At 47.8% G+C, this 17,665-nt stretch overlaps 1 protein-coding gene and 1 long non-coding RNA gene across 4 annotated transcripts; both read right to left on the minus strand.

Moving 5' to 3' along the window:
* Positions 1-1,420: 1,420 nt before the first annotated feature.
* On the minus strand, positions 1,421-5,000 carry LOC110152346 (uncharacterized). 3 transcript variants are annotated; one of them, XR_011486232.1, is made up of 4 exons: positions 4,867-5,000; positions 3,632-3,888; positions 2,762-2,922; positions 1,421-2,271 (listed from the first exon to the last, which is right to left on the minus strand). It is a non-coding gene; the product is annotated as an uncharacterized lncRNA (long non-coding RNA). The 3 variants fall into 3 exon arrangements; XR_011486233.1 differs by having other exon boundaries at positions 4,678-5,000; XR_011486234.1 differs by lacking the exon at positions 4,867-5,000 and adding an exon at positions 4,256-4,554.
* Positions 5,001-11,768: 6,768 nt separating this feature from the next.
* Positions 11,769-16,801, minus strand: LOC139033766 (serine protease 44-like). Its single transcript, XM_070463316.1, has 6 exons — positions 15,998-16,801; positions 15,621-15,791; positions 15,220-15,379; positions 14,589-14,851; positions 14,001-14,158; positions 11,769-12,649 (listed from the first exon to the last, which is right to left on the minus strand). Exons 1-6 carry the CDS (start codon positions 16,158-16,160, stop codon positions 12,413-12,415), a joined length of 1,152 nt encoding a protein of 383 aa, XP_070319417.1. The 5' UTR covers positions 16,161-16,801; the 3' UTR covers positions 11,769-12,412.
* Positions 16,802-17,665: the final 864 nt, after the last annotated feature.

The following is a 17,665-nucleotide window of genomic DNA, read 5'->3' on the forward strand; positions in this document are numbered from 1 at the left end:
CCAGAGCTAATGCAGCCATGGCCACAGCTTTACCATGAGGACTTCAAATGTATCACTCAAAGATCTGGAGATGGTGTCCCGATCAGCTGCCTGAAACTACCTGACAAGCACAGGCCTGGTGATTTCAACAGCCTGTCAACTGGACTCCTGCTGTTAAGTGTCTTCCATCTGAGCAAATCCAGATCAGCAGCCTGCTTCCTAGCTTACTTCAAGAATTTAAAGACTTCCTTTGCAACTGTAACTGAAAGGAATCTATACGTTATAACTCAAATCTATCACCAGCCCGGCCTGTAGTGTATCAAGTAGAGCATTTGTACAAGGTCATGACCTAGCTGGACTTGAATGGCCGGTTTCACCGTCATTACCAAATTCTGGCATAATTTTGTAACATCCCCACTACTAGCTTTCCTAGTGATGATTTAGTAAAATTATGGAAAAATCAGGAGACAGAGATAATTGTTCCTCTACCCTGATGTTTGTTGAATCCAAGTAGCAGTGACTTTTTTTCTAAAGTGTGGCATCTTTTGAACTGATAGCAGATGTTCCTATCTTGTAAGTTTGCTTTACAACAATATGAAAACAAGTAACATTCTTTATATGCTGAAGGGTTTATTTTTTTATATCAAAATAAAGAATGAATTTTCAGAAAAAAAAAAAAAGAAGATACATAAGAAAAAGCCTTTAAAAGGTGAAGCACAGGGGACCAATTATGGGAAACTGGAACGTTATAATTCCCTTGTGATTTCCCTTTTAAAGGATGGCCATTCACTAAGGTTTTGACTTTGTTTCAGAAATATGGGATTTTTTAAAATTGATTTTAATATTATTGATCTGTGGCTCATGAACAGAATGTGTATCACACAGATTCTCTGAGATTACTGATTTTCCATAAGCTCTCTTAAAAATTTATTTAACTGTGCTGTGTTTAGTTGTGGCACACATGATCTTTTTAGCTGCAAAAGGTAGGATCTAGTTCCTGACCAGGGAACAAACACAGGCTCCCCTCCCGCCCCACTCCCCCCCACATTGGGAATGCAGAATCTTAACATTGGACCACCAGGGAAGTCCCTCCTTAGGTTTTTATTCTGCAAGTTCCCTGAGCATTCAATAAGAATAAGTGTTCTCTGTCGGTAGTTGTAAAATTCTTCATAGCACTGTTAGCTCTAGATGACAAATTGTGAGAGGCAACTCCTCTGTGTTTTTGCTTAATTTTGCCTACATAACTTGTCACCTTCCCAAGAGGAGCATATAAGAAGCTCGTTTGCACTGCCTAACACATCATACTTGTAACCAAGTACACAGGCTCCTCACCTCCCACTTTTTAGAGAGTAATGGATGCCATGAAAACTCCCCCAGTTAAATGGGAAACTAGTTTCCTAATATGCTATATGTAACACCACAAACTTCAGGAGAGCACAGCTTTAGAACATACAAGAGACTCTCCAAACATTTATTAGTTTCATACCTGAAATTTCCACTCTCCTAAATGCTGAGTGGTGAGTGCAGATGTCGCCACTGCAGCACTGGGAAGGTGGTTCCAAGACTGAGCTGACCCACGAGGGTTTGTGTGGCTCAGAGCCTGCACACTCACAGAGTGATCTGCACTGGGAAGTGGGGGACCTTCTCCCAACCCAACTGAGTCAGAGATGGAAATGACGAGGCCTCCTCCCTCCCAACAGTCATCAGGTGGACTGGTTTGATAAAGTGTCAGGTCTGACACTGCTTCACCGGCGACAATGGAAAAATGTTCTCCAAGACTCGTGCAGCATCCTGACGCATCACTGGGCACGTCACTGTCCATCCAGCTGGGATGGTTTCACCCAGTCCTTCCTGGCAAGCAGACCATGGCCTACAGATAGGCCTGGATGAGGCAGGTTCCTGGAGCACCAGGCAGGTACAGTTTCAGTCTCCACTTGCTGCCACTCTGTCTTGTGGATCTCCACAGGATCAGTGGATCCCAAATGGATTTGAGGACAGGGTATTGAGTAGGAGTGGGATCTCAGAGGCAGGGCTAATGTGAGACTCAGAAACAGGAATGGCAGGGGCCAGGGTGATCACAGGGTTGCCAGGATGCCCAGAGGCAGCAACAGACACAGTAGTAGAATAAGAAATCCAGAGTCCAGACCCGATGCTCGACTCATTCTTAAAATGATCCAATATCTGTGTACACTGCAGGCACTTCTTTCAAACCACAGCGATCACCCCAGCTCACAATCCCCACCTGGACCCATGATCTATGAAACTGACAGACCAGGGGACCCCAGAATCTCCCTGGAGGAAAAAAAAGAAACAAAGAAAAGAATGGAGGGGACAATCATCATACCAGGTTGGCAACTAGGAAAGTACTGGGGAGACAGGCACCAAGGTCCTTGCCCAGGCCCAGGTTTCTGGGAATGAGATTTGAGAGCTGAACACTTTACCATCATCTGAGAAATACTGCTCCATCCCAGGTGCTCAGGAACCCACAGGAGCTATAAGGCCAGTAAGCCCTGGAAATTGGTCCTGCAGGGATATACTCAAGTTATCATCATCACCCCCACTTTGCTGCACCCTGGCAGCACCCCCAGGATGGGAGGGCTGCTCCCTATTGGAGGAACAGGCCAGGCCAGCTCGCAGATGTCTTGAGGGATTCTCTACTGAATCTCCTAAAGCAAAGGCTGAAAAACAAGGTGGGAGGTAACCCAGGCCCTGCTACTAGGGAATGAGGAAACTTTCAAGGGACAATCTCAATACAGAGGTGGCAAGGGACCCATCAACTCACCTTACAGGGACCTTCGCTCTTTATGTTCTGGGCACAGACCATCCCTTTTTGAACCTGATCGTCTGATTTATTTGATGTTTTCTCGACCATCTCAGCATACTGCTTTAGGGAAATAATGAGTTGCTCAGCTTCCTGAAGTTTAGGTGACATTGAAGTTGGGTCTAAGAGACAATTCAGGAGTAAGAGAATCTGCATGAGTGGAACAGGGCAGGGTCATTCAGATCCCATAGTGGGTCTTGATCAGGACATTCACACTCCTTCCCTCTTAGAGAAGGAAGGACAGTGGGTTCTGTTCCATTTGACACAGAAGGACCTGAGGCCAACTGCTGACATGGGGAGCAGACGAGGAAAGAAGCAAAGCCAAGTCAGGAGGAGGAACGTATCAGGACACAAAGAGACAAGGCTTCTTCCAAGGCCTGATACAAAAGCAGGTGTCGTCACTCTGAGTATCAGCAATAGCAGGGACAGGTGTCTGTACAGGGCAGGGTCACAGACTCTGGGACAGGCAGTGCCCACAGGTACCAACCCAGCCTCCTGCCAGGACTGCTCTGGCTAGACCTGCATCCCAGGCACAAGAAGCTCCCTCCCCACCTGGCAGGTAATTCCAGAGCAGGATAGCTCTGACTGGCAGACAGCTCATCATCCTGGAGCTGAAGTCCGCCCTGGAGAGGACCCACCATACCGGGACCCACGCCCCCAGGTCTAACGTAACAGGAGGAATCCCTCCTGTACACTTCAGTCACTCCCAGGCAGCCTCCTCTCCACCTCCTCCCTTGCCCACCTGTAGATAACCAGCCTCCCTGTCCCTCCCCTGCAGGCCAACCCCAGGGCACCTGACGTCCCCCCTCAGATCCTGCCAGCCAGTCTCACCAAATTCTAAAGTTCGGCCCCATCCAGTTATCCAGCACTGTGTCCCAGGTCTCACTTCAAAATTCTTCTCAGGGAGAGACACTGGCTGGATACATGCAGAATAATTCACAGAGTGGGCCAGCTGAAGAAGGGCAATGTCATTAGGGGTAAGGTTCCAATCAAAATCCTTATGTGAACTGATGTGTTTAACTGGAACATCCACTGTAGTTTTGCAGCGTGAATATGTGGCTCCCATCTTCACCGTAAGGTTTCGATAGCTGGTGGGAAGACAATATGCCCTCACAGAGATGTTGAAGGGTCTACACGCCCCTCCACCCCTTCCAGGTTCTTCCCAGACTGTTCCCATCTCCTATACCAGCCATCAGCCTTTTTCTCCCTGTAAACCACATCCCCTTCTCACCCCTAACCACTGGAGTCAGTGATTCTCCCAGTGAGGTCCCAGGACCACAGAGTAGCACCCGGAATCTTGTCACAAATGCAAGACTCATGTTTCACTCACAGTGAACACACATTAGGAGCTATGGCTTCATTATCAGGTAAAGAAAGGAAAGCTCAGGCAGTGGGATGTGAACGGCTCGGTCTCCTGTAACCCAAGCCACAGGTCAAGCCCACCGCACCAGATACTGTTCTACACAGTGAGCTGCCGTCAGCACCCACTGTGGGGCAATAAGGGAACCTCGGCATCTGTGGCGATCGTTGAACTGCAGGCTGACCTGCCAGGGCCACTTTCTTTCTGGGGCAGGCTTTCCAGCAATTATCCCCAAAATCCGATGGCCACAGGCTCCTTGGCTCAGTAAAGGGGACTAGAGTGAAGCTGCTGTCTCCATTCCACCTTGTCCATCACCTCCACTTCCTCCACCACCTCCAACACCACTTCCAAGTCCACCTCCACCACCCGTGCCTCCCAAAGCAGAGCCAGGCTTCCTCTCCAATTATCCAGAGTGGTATAACCCTGCAACCACCCCACCCCTACTCCCCCACCCTTGGCCAGGACATGATCCCGGTTGGCCTCCAAGCGCAAGTACAGCCCTATACAGGGGCAGTACCTAGAGGGGGCAGCCCTTCCAATACGGGGGTCTGGCTGGACCCCACGTCTCCTTCCCTGCGGGTGTGGGTGGCACAGGAGCAACGGTGGGTACTGGAACCTGCAGGGATTTCAGGTGCCCTGAAGCTGATGATGCCTCTGGGGTTGCCCTGGCTCATTGCACAATTCTCCTTGGGTCTGGCACCCTCACCTGGGAACATGAGAGTCCAGTTAGAAAAGCAGCTGGCCGCGGCAAGGACCCTCATCACCGGCTTCTTCCCAGGAAACCGTCTCATCTCCAAACCCAAATTCCTAACCCCCACCCGGGAATCCCACCTCCCAGTCCCCAGTACCTACCCACGCCCCCTGTGAGCAACCCCCACCCTCAGCACCGCGCAAGCCGACTAGCCCATCCCGTCCAATCCCTGCCTGCCATGGTCTCCCTGAGGTGGGGCCAAAGAACCAGGAGCCGGACCAGGAAGCCCAGGGAGCCTCCGCCCCTGCGGGCGTCGCTCAGCGAAGCCATGGGCACCTCTAACCGCCTCCGCGCTCTGCGGCGCCCCCTCGCGGCATCTCCGCACCTGGCCTCCGGTTGCCAGGAGCACAGAGCTAGGGCCAAACCCCAAGGCTGCTCCTCCAATATCTTCACTTCCTTCTTCCTCAGCGATGCGCATTAATCTATTCTGGTTGTGTTCTTAAGGCCCTTGACTTATGATTAATTTTCCATCTTAAAGGAGAGATATTCTGGGTTAGATACCTTAGCGTGATCTAAACAAAAGAGCCCTTTAAAAAAAAAAAAAGAAAAGAAAAACAAACACACAAATGCAATCTGTCCAATGAAACGTAGAAGAAAATAAAAAGAAACAAGGTAAATAGAAAGTGCGGAACAGATGGCAGTTTTGAGCCTGAATATAGTAGCATCTGCAATAAGGGTGAATGGGTTGAACATACCAGACAATATAACTTTCAAATGGAAGGAAAAGCCAAGGTCCAGAAATAGACTCTCAGAAGAGACAAACTTACACAAAGAGATACACACACGTGGGAAATAAAGGAATAGAAAGGGAAATGCCAGGTCACACTGGTGCAAAACAAACAAAAGCTGATATAGCAATATGGTCATTAGATCATAGCATTTAAAGCAAAAATGATACAAGGGACACAGGGCGTTATGTACAGTAAGACCAAGACATAAAGGATAGGATACAATGACAGCCTTTAAAACGGAAAGCAAATGGGACCAATTTACGGGAAACAGGGACTTCTTATACACTCCTCTTAGGAAGCTGACAATTTGCATAGGCAAAATTAGCAAAAATATAGACTACTTGACTCTCATAAATCATCATCTAGACCTAACCCTATGATGAATTTTACAACTACTGAGAGAGAACGCTCTTACTTAACACATAGGGAACTTTCAGAATCAAGGCCCTAAGGAGAATCAATAATCTCAAGGAACCAATGTGATACACATTCTCTTCATGAGCCACACATCAATAACATTAAAACAACTTTAAAAAATACTCTATTCCTGAAAAAAAAAAAGCAAAAACTCTAGATAAAGGTACAGCTTTAAAAATTAGGAAATCATGAAGGAAATTTGACATTTTAGAGATCAATGCCAATGAAAGCATTACCTATGAAATTGTATATGATACAGCCACAGTGAACTTCCAGATGTTCAAGCTGGATTTAGAAAAGGCAGAGGAACCAGAGATCAAATTGCCAACATCTGTTGATGATCATAGAAAAAGCAAGAGAATTCCAGAAAAACATCTACTTCTGCTTCATTGACTACACTAAAGTCACAACAAACTGTGGAACATTCTTAAAGAGATGGGAAAACCAGACCACCTTACCACCTTACCCTACTTATTTCTTACTTCTTGAGAAATTTGTATGCAGGTCAAGAAGCAACAGTTAGAACCGGACATGGAACAACAGACTGGTTCCAAATTGGGAAAGGAGTATGTCAAGGCTGTATATTGTCACCCTGCTTACTTAACTTATATGCAGAGTACATCATGCAAAATGCCAGACTGGATGAAGCACAAGCTGGAATCAAGACTGCCGGGAGAAATATCAATAACCTCAGATATGCAGATGATACCACCCTTATGGCAGAAAGTGAAGAGAAACTAGAGTCTCTTGATGAAAGTGAAAGAGGAGAGTGAAAAAACTGGCTTAAAACTCAACATTCAAAAAATGAATATCATGGCATCTGGTCCCATTACTTCATGGTAAACAGAGAAACAATGGAAACAGTGATAGACTTTATTTTCTTGGGCTCCAAAATCACTGCAGATGGTGACTGTGGCCATGAAATTAAAAGATGCTTGCTCCTTGGAAGAAAAGCTATGACCAACCTAGACAGCATATTAAAAAGCAGAGACATTACTTTGCCAACAAAGATTCATCTAGTCAAAGCTATGGTTTTTCCAGTAGTTGTGTATGGATTTGAGAGTTGGACTATAAAGAAAGCTGAAGAATTGATGCTTTTGAACCATGGTGCTGGAGAAGGCTCTTGAGAGTCCCTTGGACTGCAAGGAGATCCAACCAGTCCATCCTAAAGGAGATCAGTCCTGAATATTCATTGCAGGAACTGATGCTGAAGCTGAAACTCCCGAGATCAGTGAAGGCATCCCCTTGAATGCTGGGCTGGGAAGCTACCTGAAGCCAGACAAACAACCTCTTGAGAAAATTCAAATCAGAATGCCTGCAGGCCACAGGGGACCAAGAATAGTGCCTGGTCCATCTGCCAGACTGCAAATACTCAAGAGTCACAGAACATTCCCTAGGGTATTTAGGAAGGTCTTGCCTCAGCAACAGGGAATAGTCTCTACACTGAGAATCGCTCCAGGCCTGCTAAAAAAGGTAAAAACAAGACCTGAGAACATCAGTTTCCAAGAAATTTGACTGCATCCCAAAATAAAGTCCAAGAATATTTCTAAGAAAATATCAAACACCATTGTAAAGGTCACAGTGTCTGGTATCTGATCACCTAAAACCCACATTCAAGAAGCCACCTATCATGGGATTAATCAAACAATCATAATTAACCCAGAACTGACACAAATGTTAAATGCACAGGCAAAAACAGTAGCACAACCACTAGAACTGAGTCCTACATATACAATTAAACTTTAGGTAGACATGCTGAAGATGTAAAAGGACTCCAATTAGACTCTAGATATGAAAATTTGCAGGTATAAGATGAAAAATGTACACTGATGATGGGTTTAACACTATAATAAACGGTTAGAAGAACTGATTGGGCAACTCAAAGATGGACAATTTTATTAAAAACAATTTAATAATGAAACACTGATATGAGAGCATAAAATGCATTGTAAGCTGGGGACAAATACATGTGTGACTGAACTTCCAAAGTATAGCAGGGCAGAAGGATCAAAAGTAGTCAAAGAAATAATGCTACATATTTTCCAATCTGGTAAGAACCATAACTCCAGAGAGCTTACAACATGCTCCCTGAACACGAAAAAAACATAAAAACAGTGGAAGCAATGTCCTTCAGTTGAAGTCACTGAAGATGTTGCTGGGCATTCTTGTTTCAGCTCTTATATGGTAAAGAGATGTCCGAATCCTGGATTACTCAGTGCCATATTTTTGCATTTCTGTGCTATTGGCTGGTGATGTCACTGTTTGAAAAGGCCCTGCCCTTACGGCTGGAGTGCTGTCAGCGCCCCTGAGGGCTCCAGCCTGGGAGCCCTGCAGAGAAAACACATGGATCAGGTCACCTCCACACAGGTATGAACCACACTGCTGCTGGCCACGAGTTCAATGACACTGAATCAACAGAGTGTATTAAATAAAGTGCTTTTAAGCAAAAAGAAACATAAAATAAGGTCACATACTTATCACTCAGTAAAAATGCTATGATCAGAGGTTCCCAGAAGTCTAATCCTGCATTTGCCTGAGAAGCAACTCTTCAGAGGTGGCTAATTCAGTGCTCAGAGCTGCTTCATAGAACATATCACCACAAGAAACCTGACGATTTTGGCCATGAGGTCTTAGGGTGGTTTGTCCCCCAGCAATATGTAACTAAACACTTAGCAAAAATCAGATTGTCCTACCCTGGCCTGGCCAAGAGTCCTAGATCAGTCCCCTGGAAACACACTTTGAGACAGATCTGTATGCCAGGGTTTGTTGAGGAGTGCTCTGGGGAGGATTCACACCTGGAAGGGAGCAAGTGAGGCAGAACTGGGCAATAGGAGAAGCTTAGCAGTAATGGCATTGCAACTGAGGTCTCAGCTGATCCTCAAGATACCCTTCCAAGTTGTCCTAAAAGGAGGCAAGGAGGCTGGGCCTTCACATTCCTGCTTGACACACATTTCACATGGGCTACCTGCTGCGAAAGCGTGTCATCTTGAGTGAAGCTCCCTCACTTGCCAGTGAGGGAGCTATAACCGTATTCACAGATGCTGAAGAACAGGTGTGACTTAGCAGAAATGCCACACTTCACCACTGAGCTCCTGAGTCCTTTGGACATGATCCTAAGATCCTTGTCATTTGGAGACCTTGCTCACCATCTGGTGTGACAGGATATTTCAGGGTGAATACACACTTCCTGGCCCACTCCTGAACATTACTCAAGCCATTTCTCCTAGAAGCCCTGGTTTCTGTGGGTAGAAAATCATTATTTCAAACCACAATTTGGGCATTAGAAACAAATATCGGTATGCCTCACTACTCCTTATGACTGGAAACCTGCAGCATTTTGTATTGGGTATTGTGTCCTTATCCTTTGAAATCCAATATTTTTACTAGAACTCATTTCCTACCTGTCAATTCCTCCTCTTCCTGTGCTATCTAGCTCTTTCAGTTCAGTTCAGTATAGTTGCTCGGTCGTGCCCAACTCTTTGCAACCCCATGGACTGCAGCACGCCAGGCTTTCCTGTCCTTCACCAACTCCTGGAGCTTGCTCAAACTCATGTCCATCAAGTTGGTGATGCCATCCAACCATCTCATCCTCTGTCGTCCCCTTCTCCTCCTGCCTTCAATCTTTCCCAGTATCAAGGTCTTTTCCAGTGAGTCAATTCTTTGCATCAGGGGGCCAAAGTATTAGAGTTTCAGGTTCAGCACCAGTCCTTCCAATGAATATTCAGGACTGATTTCCTTTAGGATGGACTAGTTGGATCTCCTTGCAGTCCAAGGGACTCTCAAGAGTCTTCTCCAACACCACAGTTCAAAAGCATCAATTCTTTGGTGCTCGGCTTTCTTTGATAGTCCAACTCTCACATCCATACATGACTACTGGAAAAACCATAGCTCTGACTCAACAGACCACTGTTGGCAAATTACTGCCTCTGCTCTTTAATATGCTGTCTAAGTTGGTCATAGCTTTTCTTCCAAGGAGCAAGCTCTTTCAGAAGGTGGTTCTATCCAGTCCCCAACCCCTGACCTAAGGGTCATCCTAATGACCACCTCTTCCCTCCCACCTGAGCCCCACATCTTATTTCTGCTCAGAGCCTACTCCCTGATTCACAACAGAAAGTCCGTGTATATTTGCCAGAAAGGGTAAAAATGACTCCCATTACACTGGAAGTTGCTGCTCTCATTTCTGAGAGGCCATGCCTGACGTTTCTAGGACCTAGAGGCTGATGCTCAGTATCGGAGTTACTTGAAATGAAATCCCGTGCCCACCACAGGAAGAACATTCTACTATCAGCAAACAAAGTGCACGCACACTGAGGCTGTAGACTTCCCAGGGCTCGGGACTTCTCCTCCAGCAGGGGCTGTAACAGCTGCTTCCCATGTGGGATCTTCCCTCTTTGAAAAGACAACCGGGGAAGGAAAAGGGGGCAGAGCAATGAGCTGAGAGGCCCTGAGAGAAAGGAGTAAGGTGACAGAGGAGACGTCAGTATTCACTTTCCATTCACTCACTCACTCACATTGCTCCATCTGAAACCTGGAGCTGGAAGGCAGAAGACTGACGAGGAAGACACAGAGTCTCTTAAGCTTGGGCACAAAATGTCCCCCAGAGGAAACCAGAGGGAACCTGCCCAGGGCCACCAGAGTCAGGGGAGCCCAGGAGAAACCACATTTCACAGCCCAGGGTCGTCCACAGGAGACACTCTGGGGAGGACTCAGTGCTCATACTGAGTCTCAGCCAATGTGGAGGCAGAGAACGGGAAATGAGGAGCCACACTGACATCCCCAGCAACAGAACATCACTGGAAAGAACAGGGGAGCTTGTTCTGAAAGAAAGCTGCATGTGAGAATGGTATGGAACAGCCAGACTCAGGCCTCCGAGTCCGCTCGATTGTTCATTTCTGCAAATAACCATACTAGAATATAACTGTGTGTACCTGGTCACGTCGGACTCTCAGCAACCCAATGGGCTGTAGCTGCCAGGCTCCTCTGTCCATGGGATTTCCCAGGCAAGAATACTGGAGTGGGTTGCCATTTCCTACTCCAGGGGAATCTTCCCAACCCATGATCTGACCTGCGTCTCCTGCACCGGCAGGCAGATTCTTTAGCAATGAGACACCTGGGAAGCCCAGGGTTCCCCTGAGGTCCACTTATATCTGGAAGCTTGAACGCAGACCAAGGAAGGATGGGTGGACAGGATGCAGAGCCTGGGGAAAGATCAGCAGCCAGTCCAGGTGACTACGGGCCCCTAGGTCTGCTGATTGAGACGCCGCACACACGCACACAGAGCCAGACCCTCCATCCTAAGCCTGTGAGGACTCAGCTCTCTGCGTTCAAGGTGTCCTGTCACCAGGACCCCAGGGTCTCCTCCAGGCATGTCCCTTACGGGGCAGCAGGAGAGGTACAAGGCTGTGTGAGTGGGTCAGGCCCTCATCTCTGCCTTCCTGCCTCCAGGCTCCCATCCAACCTCAGCTCCAACAGCCCCACTTGGAGCGATGCCGACGCCTACAAGAGGAGCACTAATGCCTAAAAGAGGCCGCTGGACCCACTGCCTAAGACACCATCAGACTTCCATCCAGGTAGACGGGCTCCTCATCTCCCATTTTCTAGAGAGTAATGGACACCATGAAAGGTCCCTCAGCTAAATGGGAAACTAGTTCTCTATAGCATGTTATATGCAACCCCACAACCTTCAGAAGAGCAGAGCTCCACAACACATAAGAGACTCTAAGCATTTATTGAGTTTGAGTTGACATCAGAAATCTCCACCCTCCTTGATGTCTCAACACAACTTGGGGTGAGCCTGGATGTGGCCACTGGAGCTCTGGGAAGGGGGTTCCAAGACTGAGTTGCCCCAGGAAGGCTTGTGTGGCAGAAGCTGGACCCTCACAGATGGATCCACATCGGGAAGCAGGGGACCTTTCACCAACCCAGACAACTGAGTCACATGCAGACGTGGTGAGGCCTCGCTCTATCCCAACAATCACCATGTTTACTGATGTGATAAAATGTCAGATAATGCTGCTGCTAGGGATGATGTGAAGATGTTCTCAAAGATGTGGATGAAGCATCCTGAAGCATCACCTTGGCAGGTCACTGTCCATCCAGTTGGGATGTTTTTACCCACTCCTTCCCAGCAGACAAAGTGCGGCCATGGTGTAGCATGAACGAGAAAGGTTCCTGGAGTTATGGGCTGGGAAACTTCCAGAGTTCATTACCACTGCCAACTCTCTGTCATGTGGATCTCCACAGGTCCAGCGGATCCCAAATGGATTTGAGGAAACAGCAGTGAGTAGGAGTGGGAGGGAAGAGGCAGTACTAGTGTGAGACTCAGAAACAGGAGGGGGCGTGGACCAGGGTGATCACAGGGTCACCACGGTGCTCAGGGCCAACACCAGACGCACCAGTGGGATAAAGAATCCTCCTGAACCCAGAATAGAAGCCTGATTGATTGTACGATAAACCCAATCCTTGTAGAATCTAACGTCTGTGTAAATGACAGGCACTTCTTCCAAAGCACAGTGAACACCCCAGCTCACAATCCCAATCTGGATCCATTTGTCATTAAACTGACAGACCAGGGGACCCCCAGAATCTCCCTGGAGAAAAAAAAGAGACAAACACACACAGGAATGAAGAGGGATCATCATCGGAATGGGCTGATAGTTCGCAAGGTCCTGGGGAGACAGGCACCAAGGTCTTTCCTCAGGCACCCACCAGGCCCAGGATTCCTTGAATGACATTTGAGAGCTGAACACTTCACCATCATCTGAGTAACACTACTCCTTCCCAGGTGCTCAGGAACCTACAGGAGCTATAAGGCCAGGAAGCCCTGAACATCAGTCCTGCCGGGATATGTGCAAATTCTTCAGTGCCCATAACCCTCCTCTGCTCTTGCCCCTCTCCAAACCTCCCACCACCCAGCAACTAAATGGGCATCCCCTAGTACTGTGAGTAACTTCTAGAGCCTTTCTCAGGCTCTAAGGTCAGAGTCTATTCCACTGGTCAGTCCTGGACCTTCCCAGCTGTGAAATTCTCTATCATTCCAGCAAGGGGGCTCCAGAGTCCTCCAGAGTCCTCTACCCTGAAATCTCTCCCAGTCCCAACTCGACACATTCAACTACATCCTCTACCAGTGGCCCCTCTCTCCAAACACATCCAGACTTACAAAACCCCCAGCTCACACACACACTGCACATCAAGGAGTGATGTACACTGCTTGATGTTCCCCAACACTGTTCTGGTGGCCCACAGGCCTGCCTGGACAGGACCGAGAAACACAGCACAGCACCGCAGCCCACACATTCTGACTCCAGCCCCTGCTCTGGCCACACTGGCCTCCTCACTGCTCCAGACCTGAAACCCATTCCCTAAACATGCCCAGTGCTTCAGACCTTGAGCCTCAGACTCACTGCTCCCTCTCCCACCAGTGATGTTCTCCTCTTGCCAGAATCCAGACCCTCATCCTCTGAGACCTGTCCCCTGTTCCCTGCTCAGGAAGGCTGCTCAGGGCAGAGGGGAGACTGTCGGCCCAGGGCTCCTACAGGCACTCCCAGGGGGACCTGGAACTTATGTCTCTGGAGGGCCCACATCTGTATAATAAGATGTAGAAGTCTAGGTGGCAGGGTTGTGAGCTGGGAAACTGAGCTAACGTGGGTGAATGCTCACACTGGCACAGGAAATGCAAATAGAAAGAACTCAGTTACAGGAACTACATGATTATCATCACCCCCAACTTCACCACACCCTGGCAGCGCCCCCAGGATGGGAGGGCTGCTCCCTATTGGAGGAACAGGCCAGGCTTGCTAGAGGTGTCTTGAGGGGTTCTCCCCTGAATCTCCTTAAGTAAAGGCTGAAAGAGGAGGTAGGAAATAAGCCAGGCCCTGCTACTGAGGAATGAGTAAACTGCACAGCCTCAATACAGAGATGACAAGGGACCCATCAACTCACCTTGCAGGGACCTCCACTCTTTTCATGATAACCACAGATCATTCCTTTACCAACTACCTTGGGAAATGGATTTGTCTGTTTCTTGACCATCCTACTACATTTCATGTAGTGAAGAATGAGTTGCTCAGTCTCCTGAAGAGTAGGTGATTGTGATGGCTCTACAGAGAGACATTCAGTAATAAGTGGATCTGTATGAATAGGACAGGGCAGGGTCCCCCAGATCCCACAGTGGGTCTTGATCAGGGCATTCACAGTCTTTTCCTCTTAGAAAAGGAAGGACAGTGACTTTTGTCCCATTTAACACAGAAGGACCTGAGGCCAACTGCTGACAAGGGGGGCAGACAACGTAACAAGCAAAGCCAAGTCAGAAGGAGGAACGTTTCAGGACACAAAGAGACAAGGCTTCTTCCAAGGCCTGATACCAAAGCGAGTGTCGTCACTCTTGAGTATCAGCAATAGCAGGGACAGGTGTCTGTACAGGGCAGGGTCACAGACTCCGAGACAGGCAGTGCCCATGGGCTCCCTTCAGCCTGCAGGCCAACCCCAGGGCATCAGACATCCCCCCTCAGACCTGCCAGCCAGTCTCACCAAATTGTAAAGTTCGGCCCCATCCAGTCGCCCAGCACAGTGTCCCAGCTTTCACTTCAAGATCCTCTCCAGGGAGGCACACTGGCTGGATGTACGCAGAATAATTCACAGAGAGGGCCAGCAGAGCAAGGGCGATGTCATGCCTCATAGTGTGAGAATTATAGTGGCTATAGCAAATGACGTCTTCAACTGGAATGACCACTGCATTTGGGGAATTCGACTGTAACAATGTGTCTCCTAGCCGCACTGTATATTCCTCATAGCTGTGGGAAGACAACAAGCCCCTCACAGCGATGCTGGAGGGGCCACACGCCCCTCCATCCCTTCCAGGTTCTTCCCAGCCTGTTCCCATCTCCTACCAGCCATCAGCCTTTTCCTCCCTCTAAACCACATCCCCTCCTCATCCCTAACCACTGGAGTCACTGATTCTCCGAGTGAGGTCCCAGGACCACAGAACAGCACCCGGGATCTTGGTAGAAATCCAAGACTCATGTTTCACTCAAGAGTGAATACAAACTCGAGGCCATGACCTCATTTTAAGGTAAAGAACGGAGAGATTGGGTAAGGGCTCAGGTAGGGGGCAGGCCTGGCTCCTTGTCAGGCAGCCTAAGCCCACCACCCCAAAACTTACCCACTTACACAGTGAGCTGCCGTCAGTACCCAACGTGGCGCAATGAGGGAACCTCCGCATTTGTGGACATTGTTGATCTGCAGGCTCACCTGCCAAGGCCACTTTCTCTCTGGGGCTGGCACTCCGCCAACTATCCTCATAACCCGATGGCCACATGTTCCTGGACTCAGTAAAAAGAAGGACTGGAGGTGAAGCTGCTGCCCCCCTTCTAAGACCGCCACCCTGTCCGCCACGTCCACCTCCTCTAATATCACCGATGCCACGTCCACCCCGCTTCAGGGCAGAGCCAGGCTTGCTCTCAATTCTGCCAGGACAGCCTGACCCTTCAGCACCCTGCCAGCCAGGCAGTATGCCTCAGGGGATTCCAGGCAGGCCTATGCCATCCTGCACAGAAGCGGCACCTTCAGGAGGCAGCGGTTCAAAAGCGGGCGTCTGTGCAGGTTTCCAAGTCTCCCCCACAGGATATACAGCGTGTGCAGAAACATTCACGGGTTTCGGGCGTCCTGAAGTTGACGGGGCCCCCTGCAACGTGGGGCTCATTGTAGAAGCCTGCTTGGGTCCGTCACCCTCACCTGGGGAAGATGAAAGAACAATGCGAAGAGGAGCTGACCAGAATGCACCCCACCCATCACTGGGCTCTTGGCATAGCAGCCGGCTCACCCTCAAACCCCACCTCCCATTCCCCACGACCCACCCGCCGAAGCCCATTACCCACCCCCACCCCCAGACGAGGAGCCCAAGACCAGCCTCCTTTCATTCCTGCCCACACGGGCCTCACCGAGAAGAGGCTGAAAGACAAGGAGCCAGACCAGGAGGCCCACGGAGCCGCCGCCACAGCGGGGGCCACCTGGGGCCGCCATGGGCACTTCTGCTCGCCTCTGTGCTCTGCAGCGCCCCCTCGCGGAGGCTCCGCGCCTGCCCTCCTGTTGGCGGGATCGCATGTCCAGACCAGGGTGCGAATCCCAGAGAGGCTCCTCCAAGATCTTCCCCTCCAGCTTATTCAACAAAGACCTATTCTAACTCGTGTTCTTAAGACTCCTGAACATATAATTAAGTCCTTCACCTTAGAGATATTCTTGATTCTATCCCTCAGCGTGATATAACCACAGGAACCCTTTAAAAAAAGAAAAGAAAAGCAATCTGCCCAATGAATGATTTAAAGATTAAAAAAAAGAAGAAGAAAGTATGGTAAATAGAAAATACAGGGGAAAACAGCAGTTTTGAGTCTGCATATAGTAGCATCTGCAATACATGTGAATGAGTAAAACATAAAAGACAACAAAAGGACTTTCATATTGGAGGAAAACGCAAGGTCCAGAAATAGACTCTCTGAAGAGACAAACTTATACAAAGAGATACAGACACATGGAAAATAAAGGAATAGAAAGGGAAATGCCAGGTCACACTGGTGCAAGAAAAAAAAAAGCTAGGAGTAACAATTTGGTTATTAGATGAAGCATTTCAGGCAAAGGTTGTATAAGGGACAACGGGAATTACAGTAAGAACAAGACATGAAGAGGAGGATGCAACGACAAGCCTTTAAAAGGTAAAGCAAATGAGACTAACTTATGGCAACTGGGGCTTCTTATATACTACTCTTGGGAAGCTGACAACATACATAGGCAAAATTAAGCAAATATATAGACTATTTGACTCTCCCAACTCATCACCTAGACCTAACTGCACCATGATGAATTTTACAACTTCCAACAGAGAACTCTCATTCTTATTGAACACATAGAGAACTTTCAGAATCAAGGCCCTCAAGAAAATCAGTAATCTCAAGGAATCAATGTGTTGATTCTGTTCATGAGCCACACATCAATAACATGAAAATCAACTTAAAAAAAAAAAAAAACTCTTCCTGAAACAAAGCCAAAACTCTAGATAATGGTCCTCCTATAAAAATTAGGAAATCATGAGGGAAATTTGACATTTTGGGGATCAATACCAAGGAAAGCATTACCTATGAAATTGCATGTGATACAGCCATACTAGTCCAAGAAAGGAATTTATAGTCATGACTATATCAGAAAACAAAGACAACTGATAACAAATGAGCTAACTCAACTAAAAATGGGGGGAAAACCATAGAGTAAACTCAATGAAAAAGTTTGGGAGAAGAGGAAATAATGAAAAACAGGAACAGGAAAAAATAAAATAGAGAAAAATTACAGAGAAGACTGACACAATCTGAACTCTGTTCTTTGAAAAGCTTAATAAGAGACAACATTTTAGAAAATAAGAGAAAAAACATATTACAAAATGAAAAAAGGGAAGCAACTTAAGCATATGTTTAATCCTTAAAGACTACTAAATGCTTCTGTGAACTCTCCTATGGCCAAGAGAGACCAATAGGCATGGCCCTTCCTGCCTCAAAAAGCCAAAATATGACAAAAATATGAAACAACCCTTTTCAAGATACTGGACACCAGGCCACAAAAGA

Source organism: Odocoileus virginianus, unplaced genomic scaffold, assembly GCF_023699985.2.
Source record: "Odocoileus virginianus isolate 20LAN1187 ecotype Illinois unplaced genomic scaffold, Ovbor_1.2 Unplaced_Contig_2, whole genome shotgun sequence".
NCBI classification, from domain to species: Eukaryota; Metazoa; Chordata; class Mammalia; order Artiodactyla; family Cervidae; genus Odocoileus; species Odocoileus virginianus.